The 10,267-nt window shown below is 37.9% G+C and overlaps 2 protein-coding genes across 3 annotated transcripts in view; one reads left to right on the top strand and one right to left on the bottom strand.

The window, feature by feature from the left end:
- The first annotated feature begins 2 nt into the window (after window positions 1–2).
- On the top strand, window positions 3–8,886 carry LOC144655386 (tetratricopeptide repeat protein 29-like). Its single transcript, XM_078515633.1, has 10 exons — window positions 3–150; window positions 959–1,216; window positions 2,319–2,542; window positions 3,208–3,393; window positions 3,863–4,005; window positions 4,102–4,168; window positions 4,943–5,028; window positions 5,315–5,406; window positions 5,914–6,037; window positions 6,422–8,886. Exons 2-10 carry the CDS (start codon window positions 996–998, stop codon window positions 6,872–6,874), a joined length of 1,596 nt encoding a protein of 531 aa, XP_078371759.1. The 5' UTR covers window positions 3–150; window positions 959–995; the 3' UTR covers window positions 6,875–8,886.
- The window catches only part of LOC144655395 (sequestosome-1-like), a 4,107-nt gene continuing 2,172 nt past the window's right edge, over window positions 8,333–10,267 (bottom strand). For both annotated transcript variants that reach the window (XM_078515648.1, XM_078515646.1), the window contains exons 4-5: window positions 10,095–10,249; window positions 8,333–9,477 (exon numbers count right to left, since the gene is read on the bottom strand). In XM_078515648.1, coding sequence (XP_078371774.1) covers window positions 9,250–9,477; window positions 10,095–10,249 — 383 coding nt within the window. In that variant the 3' untranslated portion in view covers window positions 8,333–9,249. The remainder of the gene's footprint in view (window positions 9,478–10,094; window positions 10,250–10,267) is intronic.

The raw sequence follows: 10,267 nt of genomic DNA on the forward strand, positions 1-10,267 counted from the left end.
CATGGGATTGTTTTGTGAGGTAGCCATGGTAGTGACGTCACGCGGTAATGGCGAGCTGAGAAAAACATGGCGAAAGTGAACCAAGGTATTTTCAGTTGGATAAAACAAGTTATTATTTTCGGTGAAGTAATCAAGATATAGCCAAGAAAGGTAACTTTGATGCTTAATACGTAGTTTTTTCAACTCAAAGCGAGGTGTTGGTAGTGATTTTGCGTATATTTTGAGCAGTTGTCCGATGCATTAGACTTTTGTCAGTCTTCACACCTTGTGGCTTTGAAGCCCTGTTGACTAAGATTGACAATAATCGTATCAGTCCAGAGAGAAACATGCTTCTTCAACTTGGAATCGTGACATTTTATCCATGTGGCAACAAATTTTGAAATAAACTGGGCTTATGTCTGTTTATTTGAAGCTTTTTTTTACAAATTAAACTTGAAAGTCAATATGAAAATATTCGACTTGTACGTTACAACTTTATAATTGAAACTTGAGCTAACTTTATCGAGAAAATATTTTCTTGGAGATCTTTTTTGAAGCGTTAATGGCAGTAGTTAAATAGCACTCATTGGCTCCTAATGCAATCCTAATCCTAATGCACCTATCAATGTGAAGCCGCAGGTAGGAGGGGAGGCCAGACATAGGTCGGGCATTTGAACTCAGCTTAGATTTTCTGTTTAAATGCCCATTTGCAGGGCATTTGTGGATGTTCAAAAGAGTTTCTAAACGTTCATAAAAAGTTGTAAAATGGTCAAAAGTCCCCAATACAGGTAGATAAGTGCTGTCAAATCCCCCTCCTCCTCCCCAGGGGCTTAACATTAATATGTGCATAATGCATACAGGACGTCTCTGTTACTGTCTTGTTAAGCAATCATGCAAAATACTATGATAGTAACTAAATTAGCTTCTATCATCAAGGTTTAAAATATCATAACTTTCTCCCCCCTAAAATATTTTTCAGGTTACAAGTACTAGAGAAGTCTTGTCAAGTACTCAAAATGACCTCGCTGGCCACTCCGCTGCCTCCGATCAAGGTAGGTGGCCAGGTCACTCAGCAGGTCATCAGACATGTTCCATCGCCGCCAGCTAAAGGATCTTCGTTGGGAAGTCCATATCAACGCAGCAGCAGAGGAATACAAAGAACTGAAGGTTCATTTGTCAAAAGCCCTCCTTCTGATCTGAAGAAAACAGCTAGTTTTGACAAGATAGACACTTCAAGGTACAGGCATTAGCTCTTAGATTTTTTAAATTTTGTTAATTAAGTGATTCATGCAATCATATGCATGTTGTACTTACATGTAATCTTCATTTTTGCTTTGATTTCCGTGGCCCTTTGTCGCGCTTTTGTTCTATATTATAGCAATTTATTACAATAAATAAATTGAGACAAAGGAAAATAAAAAACAATGCAAGAATGATACATATACATGTATGTATTGTTGTGTTGTTATAAAAAGTGAAAAAGGAAGTGAACATGAAACAGATCCTGTCAAAATACATGTTTTGCGGTAGGTATCTTTTGCAAGGTTTGCCATCCAGCAACTATTTGTGCTTGATCTTCCATGTCTTCAAATTATGATAAAAACTTATACTTAAAAATCAATAATTTCAAAATTGGGTATTTTATGGGTACTTTCTAACTTCATCATGTTCTTTCCACGTCTGGCTTGCATTTGATCAGGTGACACGGTGAGCACTGCAGAGAAAAATTGGGGTTTTCCATGTGTGGTTGCTTGATCACAGCTAAAGAGGGGTTGTTCCCGGGGGGGGGGGGGGGAGGGACTCCCTATAATGGCCTATACAGGCAGGCTCCGCCTGAAGGGGGTACCTTTTTCATGCTTCAGGTAAATTAAAGGGAAGGGATTTCACAAGTTTAGGTATACACACATTTGCACTGTGTATGAAAGGGTAGGGATATCGGTCATTAAGGTATTTAAAACGCCTTTCAAATAAAATATTTCGAACAGACACATCTTATGGCTGTATCATTTAAATTTATTAAATGCTACTAAAAATGGAATCAAGACTTCCTGTTTTAGGCCTATGCCAAGTCTTTTAGGTATATGAAAGGGGTACCTTTTTTCAGTAAAAGGTAGATGAAAGGGGTACCTTTTTCAGTAAAAGGTATATGAAAGGGGTGCCTTTTCAGTCAAAATGGTATATACATGTAAAAGGGTAAGGGGTTGGACCTCGGGGCAGAGCCTCCCCGTACAAAACGTTTTTGAGTAGCCCCCCGGGGGTTGTTATGAGAGATGGTCACTCAAGTAGATAAGACTTAGTCAGTTATAAAAGACCAGTATTGTTTTATTTTGTCATGGCAGATATCGCAACACTTATGAACACAACCTGTGCCTGGACATGTTGAAAGATGGCTTCCATCAGTCCTTCCAAGAGCTGTTTAACTTGATGGAGAAACAGAAGCGGGACATCCAAAGTTTAGGAGCAGATTCAGGTCTTTCTGATCAGCCATTACTGGAAGATGAACCAGAGAAACTTGACCAATTGAAGCATCATCTGACAACAGCAGAGGCTGCTAGAAGAAGGGGTGAGTGAGTAATGAGGTGGTTATCAAGTGAGCTAAAATATGGCATGCATTTAGACAGTCAGAATTAAAGAATTTTTCTAAGTTCACTAATCTCATAAGTAGAACCAACCACAAAATAAAAAACAATTCCCTTTTCAATTAAAATATCTTTCTTCATTTTATCTTGTACACTGTACCCATCACAAGCAAATGTTACACAGTTTCAAAAATGCTTCTGGGCATGCTTCTGAAAAACAGAAGAAAGAGTCTTAGAGGTTTTTAAAATTACCCAGTAAAATGCCATGTGACGTAAGAAGTGCTAAGAAAACAACAGAACAATAGAACTCACACAAAGTTTCTATAATTCATCAGCTCAGGTTGCTGATATTGTTGGGTTTTTGACTGGAGACCCCTCTCCTATCTGGAACACTGACATAGGTTATTTTTGGGCAAACAGGTTTATTTGGGAGCAGGGACATCTGAGGATGGACAACTACAAATATACTTGTAGTGGAAAACTATTTCAGTTTTTTGAGTATGAGTTTGAGTATTGGCTTAATCTTATTTTCCTTCTGTTATTCCATCAAATTTCAGTCTAATCTTCAACAAAGCACTGCAGCCATCATGGTAATGCAACATTACATAAATACATGTAACAAAGTTTTGCTTTCTTTTTGTGCCTGCAGGTAAAATGGACCAGGTGTACCACAGCTTACTGGCACTTGCAAGGTTCTTTGAGGAGACAGGGGACTTTTGGCTTTCAGATCACTTTTACGGCTCTTGCTTAAAGACAAGTTTGAAGTTAAGGGGAGATGGAAGAAGGAAGGAATCAGAGGCTAACTGTAACATGGGATTGGCTTCTGAGAAGAGAGGTGAGTCGACCTACAGCATAAATTGTTACAAGCATTTGTCCTACAAAATTGGCTTGATTTTTTACCCTTTCCTCTCAAATGACTTAAAATTTGAAACTTTAACTCCTTTATCTTACTGTGCTTTTCATAACAACTCTCAAGTTCAAAGCCCAACTAATGATAGCGTTTTTCACTGCCTATAGAGCATGGCACCACTAAAAGTAAATAACGCCATAATTATGGCCACATACAACTAACTTAAAAAATAAAATGGATTGAAAACTACCAATCACAACCCACGGGCATGACCTTTTGAACCAGTTGAAGTGAACTTCTGTTTCCTGAGAGGTCCATTTAGATAATTGACAGCAGCGAAAAGCGTTAACCGTTGACTTCAGCAGAGTTTGTAAGTCATTGAAAGGCGTAGCAGTGTCAGTTATTGTGCAAGTCTTTGTTGCTTATAGTTATTATTGTTATTTTTCATTTGCAGGAGACCTTTACAAAGCTGCAGAGTATTTAGAATCATTTTACAACTTGACCAAAGGACGTCTTTGGCAAACAGACAATGGAGAAAATCTGCATGCACTGTCTTGTGGACACCTCAGGAGGGTGTACACAACAATGTCAGATGAGGTAAACGTGAACTTACAAGTGAGTTTGATGTGTAAAGTGTTCAAATGTTTTATTTTTGTTTATTCATATGAGGGTTTTCTTTTAAATGCCTTGTAGATTAAAGAGGAGGATTTGATGAAGTCCATAGATTATCTCTTAAAAGCATATGGAATGGCAAAAGAAAGTAAGTAGGTTTTTTGGAACTTACAGTTCTGTATTAACTTACAGGTGTACAGTTGTCAGTAAATAATAATGTCTTGCATTCAGCCTGACTTGAGAAGTCGTAAGGAATTGTACATTTAATGTAGATGTTGCAGTTAATTTTTGATCTCAGTTAATTTTTTATTTTAACTAGTTAGTTTTTTCTAACTAGTTGATTTTTTTTAACTAGTTAAATAATGGGGTTAGGGTTAGGGTATCATATATTTTAAAAAAATAGTAGTTCATCCAATGTTTCCTACGTGGCACAGTGGATAAGGGGTTGGACAGCAAATCCAGAGGTTGAGAGTTCAAATCCAGTGCAGGTTAGTAAAAAAGGAAAAAATAAATGATAGTACTTAGGGGAGAGAGATAGTAGCAGATAGTAGGGGAGGGTTAGTAAGGATGGGGGGGAGGGTATGAGATATCAAGGGGGGGAGGTGTTCTACTTTTTCTACTTATTAACCAAGAATAAAAAAAAAAACTAGTTAGAAAAAAAACTAACTAGTTAAAATAAAAAATTAACTAAGATCAAAAATTAACTGCAACATAGACTCTAAAAGTGAGTGTTTTGAAATGTACATAATGTACATTGTGTAGACTCTGAACTTTTTCAGTTTATCCAAAATCGTGTCAACTACGAATGTACAAAAGTCTGGGAACAATTTTATCACCTTAGAACTAGGAGGGCTGAGATCAAAATAGTGTGAAGTAGCTGCATTTAATTATGTACTCAAAATAAATTTTGTTTCCATGATAGGTGGAGACAGTCAGCAAGAAGGTTTAGCTGGCTATAGACTGGGAAATGCTTATGAGGAAATTGGAGATGCTGAGACTGCCATTTTGGTGAGAACAAAATGATCTTTTCAAACTTTTCCAGCTTATCTTTATTTATGTTTAGAAATACTGCTTCCTAAAACAGTCTTAAAAAGTATGTTTGGGATTCCTTCTTTCTAAGGTCAACTCTAGAATGGGCTACACATACATTTAGCTAGGTTGCTGGTGATGGAGCTTGCCTGCATTTTTGGCATGGCAAGTGATGGAAAACTCAACTTATGCTACATTTTTAATTCTACATGACAGTACCTTTCAACTTTTTTTTGGTCAATGATTCAATGATTTCTTATTCTAGTATCATAATGGATACCTGGAAAAATGCCAGCAGAACTCCGATGATGTTGGAATGGGGCGTGCCTGCCAAGCTCTGGCAAGGGCCTATGAAATGTAAGTTTGCACTTGATTTTTAATAAATTGAATGCCTTTATTTCAGTGTCAATTACAAAAATAGCAGTAAAAAAAACACTAAATGGGGATGTTGTGGTTTAATTTTATATTTGGTTTAAAATTTTTCAAACCAGTTTGATTTTTATTTTCTATTGTCTCACATTCATTATCATAACCTGAAACAAAGGGAAACAAAAACCAAACTGGTTTGAAAAATTTTAAACCAGAGATAAAATTAAACCACAACAGGGACACACACACAAAAACAATAATTTAAAGTTTTTTACACCAGCTGCAGTTATTACAGTTTTTAATAAAGTGGCACAAAAGGTGAATTAACATGTAGTGCGGCAAAAATACTGTACATTTCTTTGCATACATGTAGTTTTGAAGGTGAGGTGAGCATTGATTTGACACTTTTGTGCAAGAAAAAGGCCTTAATACAATGGAGAAAAATCTGTGTGATCTTGCTTGTATAATGAACAGTGTAACTTATTTTGTTCCTAGGCAAGGAGATGTAGAAAGTGCAATGAAGTATCTGGAGATGTTTGTTGAACTGGCCGACCGATCTCAACAGTTACCAGAACAGCAGAAAGCTTGCACTAGTCTTGGCTCTATTTACAACTCTCTGGTAAGACAAACTCCTCTTTACTACTTAACAAATGGAAGGTGCAGTGGCCTAATGGTTAGTGCGCCAGACTCCAGATCGAGCGGTCCGGCTTCAAGCCCTGGCCAGGCAGGGCACTACGTTGTGTTCTTGGGACACTTTACGCTCATAGTGCCTCTCTCCACAAATAATTGGGTACCAGCGAATTTACTGCTGGCAGTAACACTGCGATGGACTAGCATCCCATCCAGGGGGAAGTAGAAATACTCCTAGCTGCATTATGCTAGAGAAACTGGGAATAGCTCTGGCCTGATGAGCCACTTAGCTCAACTGCAGACTTTACCTTTTTACCTTACTAGTATTTTCTTTCCAGAATTGACAGCAGTTGTGTTGTTTTATATTTGACAGGGTAAATATGAAGATGCCATCCGCATGTACAGAAGAGGCTTTGAGATCGCTCAGGACCTCGCAGCAGTGGAAACCACGGAAACCACAAGAGTGGAATATGGAATTGCTTTAGCGCACACCCTTTTTGCTGGCTACTCCCAGTGCATGGATCAAGTTGGCAAGAGTAACATGCAAAGATTACTTGACTTTAAGAGCTCAAGATGGGACACGTTTTCCGAAGAAGCAACAGGTGATGATGAGGATGATGAGGGTAGTCAGCCCAGCAGTGCTGTGGGCTCAGGAGAGAATGGTGACACTTTCAAGGGGGAGGGTGCGAAGGAAAATGTTACTACTGACACAGCCCCTGAAGGGGAAACCAAGGATGAGCAAATTGATGGTGGAACTGATTCAGGGGTGACTAGTGAGGGAGAGAATGGCAAAGATGGCCAGGTGGAGGGTCAGCAAGCAGAGTAAAGACTATGCCAGCAATCATATTGAAACTAATAAAGGAGTGTGAACAATAGGTCTCATCATGTTACACCAAAGGTCAATTTTGGGTGTGTACTTCTAATGCATTAAGATAAGGGAAGTATTTCAAATTCATGGTAACTTGTAAGACAAGCTATTTGTAGACAGGCGGAACTGGCACTTAGGTAAAATGACAGCTCATTGTACATGTACAATGTAGACTGTATTTTGTGAGACTGGTCAAGTGATACAAAAAACATGAATATGATGTGGAAGTTGAACAACCCATACATTATTACAAGACTTAGTACATTGTTTTTGGATTTTAAGCCTGTTTTACTTTGCCTTGTGTTATCATGCATATGCTGATTCTAAGTTGAAGAAAAAATATTTTATATGCTGTTACAGCATTGTACAAAGGTGAACATTTCCTTTATACATGTATAGCAATGATAACACTATTTACACCTGTACATAAATAATTATTATGAACGTGTTGTAGAAATGTAAAAAAACTTTCTTTTCATTTATCCATTCAAATGACTTGGTTATTTGTTGACGTTGTGAAAAGTACTTGTATAGCAAAATCGTGTCATGTAATTATATGGTGTGTTCTTACATTTTTATGCATTGTGGAAGTCATAATTGGGGAGGGGTCATCCACATAAAAACATGATCATTATACATTCAGTCTGGGAGGCCAAGCTGTCTCAAGAGATTGTGTGGGCCTGTAGTTTATGACCCCAATGTTGCTAAGCAGCGTAACAGAATAAAGCTGCATAATTTGTGCTGGTGAGACTGTTTTTGGAGTACTTTGTGAGTGTCACCAAAAGTTTTGGATAGAGAAGCAGCATCTCTTTGAGCGCTTAAATGAAGATTTTTAAATCAATGGCTCTAATGTTTTTCCAACTGAATTTGAGCAGCCCAATTCATAAAGTCACCAATAAAGCTGTGGACAAAAATTAATATATTGTTCATTGAGGCTTTATTGATGGTCTATTTGGCCTGAACCCCTTCAAATTCTTGATTTGGTTACATTGGCAACAAAACAGTGCCTGGAGAGAATAAAAGCCCAATCAGAAATGGATCAATGAAAAGATGCTGTACATGCATGGTTGTTTTTCCCCACATACCTTTCTATAGCTACGCAAGCTATTAAATCCCTTACAACTATGTATTTCTATTTTTTGCGATTTTTGAAGACCTCTGGGATGTTCACACAAAAATCTGGTTTATTCTAAGAACTCATTCCATTCCCTGCATTTCTAATCGCATTCCAGAAGCGAGGCTGGGACCAAGACTGGCCAGGGTCAGTTGCACTGACCAAAGCTGTAGCACAATACTACATGTATATGCTCTGCTTATGCCTTATACCCACTGGGTCTCTTTGCAGATGTCTTTGTTGTCCCACAATTTGAATTCCATATTCATTTTGATTACAGGCAAGAACAACCAAAAAACATGTCTTTTCACAAGACCTTTATTAAATTTATTGGCATCAATTGCTCACAAGCAAAGCTACTACACACGTGCATTACTGACAATAAATTGCTAATAATACTGCAAAAATGATTTAAAAAAAGTCCTTATTCTCCCCTCCACAACTCATTACAAAGCTAACCAAACAATGTTTGTTACCTATGAAAACCACAATCTTAACACCTGAACAAGACATGTAATAACTAATGATGAAATGTCAAGTTAAGCTTTAAAAGGAAAATAAACAACCAAACAGGCCAAATACAGAAATTATGCAAAGTAAGAAACAGAAACTAAAAATGTCAGGTTTTAGCACAATGATACTTTGAAAAGAAAATAATTATTTGATCTCAACTTTCAAGTTACATAAGTAATTTCTAACATCTAATGTGAACACTAAAAGCCGATTCTTCTCCTCTTCTCAGGTTCACAGTACAAGTAGTAAACGCTTAAAATTTTCTGGAAGATTACAGTAGTTGATATTTTCTTTGCTCATATTGTCATCAGGGCTCGATAAAAGTGCCTTCCAGTCATCTGGGGAAAGTAGATTATCCTGCCGGCAAATAATGTTTTATGATCACTTGCCTGATGGGCAAGGGTCCAGTGACAAGTCATCTGCCGACTGTTATTCATATTGAAGAGAAAACTAAGACAAGCAAGCACCTGCCTTGACAAGCAAGATTTGAGAACTGCTTGTCTAAAGGAAGCTGGATTTAAAGAGTTTTTTTTTTTCAAGCCCTGAGTCAAAAGCTTTTGAGTTTCTTTGACATTTCATTTCAACAATAACAAAACCCTGTGACTCCTAAATAAAAGATAACAACACCACTTGGCAACAAACAATGAATTTAAACTATTAGAGCAGGCTTATTATTGAGCAAGATGCATTATTACAGATGCGCACATCAGTGATTCCCTTCAAACTGCATGGCATCAAGGACTTTGTTGAGATCATATCCCTTGGCAGTTATCAGCTGCTTCAGCCAGCCACTGTCACTGTCATCTTCAAAGCCCATTGCACGCATCTTTGCTATGGCCACTTCCAGAGGGTCAGTTGGGACTTCATCATCAACAGTTCCCGAGGCTGCAGTCTTCTCATCAACCAAAACAAATTCCTCTGGTGGCTGGACATCCTGTTAAAAAAAAATTGGTGTAACCAATTGTTAACTTACATTTACCACTGGACCATGATATAAATCTGCATAATTATATGCTTACTAATTCATGATTGTGGTAACTAATTTTAATAAGCACCTGTTAGTTAATGGGAATTAGGGGTTTGTGCATTGGTCTTTACAGTCAACTCCCTTTGTAACATACACCTTCGCGACCACCATTAGGTGGCTGTAATAGAGAAAAGTCCTTAGTAGTGAGAATTATTATCAGTAATCCTTATTCACCGGGACTTCAACTTCTGCCCATGTCCACAAGCTAAGGCAAGAGTTGACTGTAGTTTTTTTTTTTTGGCTGCGGCGGGGTGGGGGGGGGGGGGACACTTAACATGCTCAGGGACACTGGAGGTAACCTAGAGTAGTGCCAATTAATAGGCTTTAATACCCTTGAATTCCTGAATTCCTAGCAGTTAATGGTTCCTTACTTTTCTCTTAACAATTATTGCTTTGCAAAATTGAAACAATATTTCATGAGAGAATAAAGGGCCTGAACCCCAAGACCTACTTGTATCAAAGATAAAATATATAGATATATTTTGGACAAAATGCATGTATCTTCAATAAACTGTTGCCCTTACCATTTCTGAAGTTTCTTCATTACTTGTCTCTGGGGCACTTTCCTCCATGTCATCATTTGCTAGTGGCCCTGTGGACTCGCCTGAAGGACCGGCCTGTGCAGTGGCTTCAGAACTTTTAGCCCCTTCACCCTCTTTACATTTCCCTTGACAGCAATCTGTTATAAATTGACAAA

The sequence above is a fragment of the Oculina patagonica genome, chromosome 5 (genome assembly GCF_052425735.1).
Source record: "Oculina patagonica isolate OP01 chromosome 5, crgOcupat, whole genome shotgun sequence".
In the NCBI taxonomy this organism is placed as follows: domain Eukaryota; kingdom Metazoa; phylum Cnidaria; class Anthozoa; order Scleractinia; family Oculinidae; genus Oculina; species Oculina patagonica.

Bases quoted from the DNA above. Each gene is read 5' to 3' on its own strand.
- LOC144655386 (XM_078515633.1), top strand. From the start codon at position 996: ATGACCTCGCTGGCCACTCCGCTGCCTCCGATCAAGGTAGGTGGCCAG. The intron at 2,543-3,207 runs GTGAGTGAGTAA...TTGTGCCTGCAG, and splicing joins AGAGGCTGCTAGAAGAAGGG to GTAAAATGGACCAGGTGTAC. The intron at 5,407-5,913 runs GTAAGTTTGCAC...TTTTGTTCCTAG, and splicing joins CTGGCAAGGGCCTATGAAAT to GCAAGGAGATGTAGAAAGTG.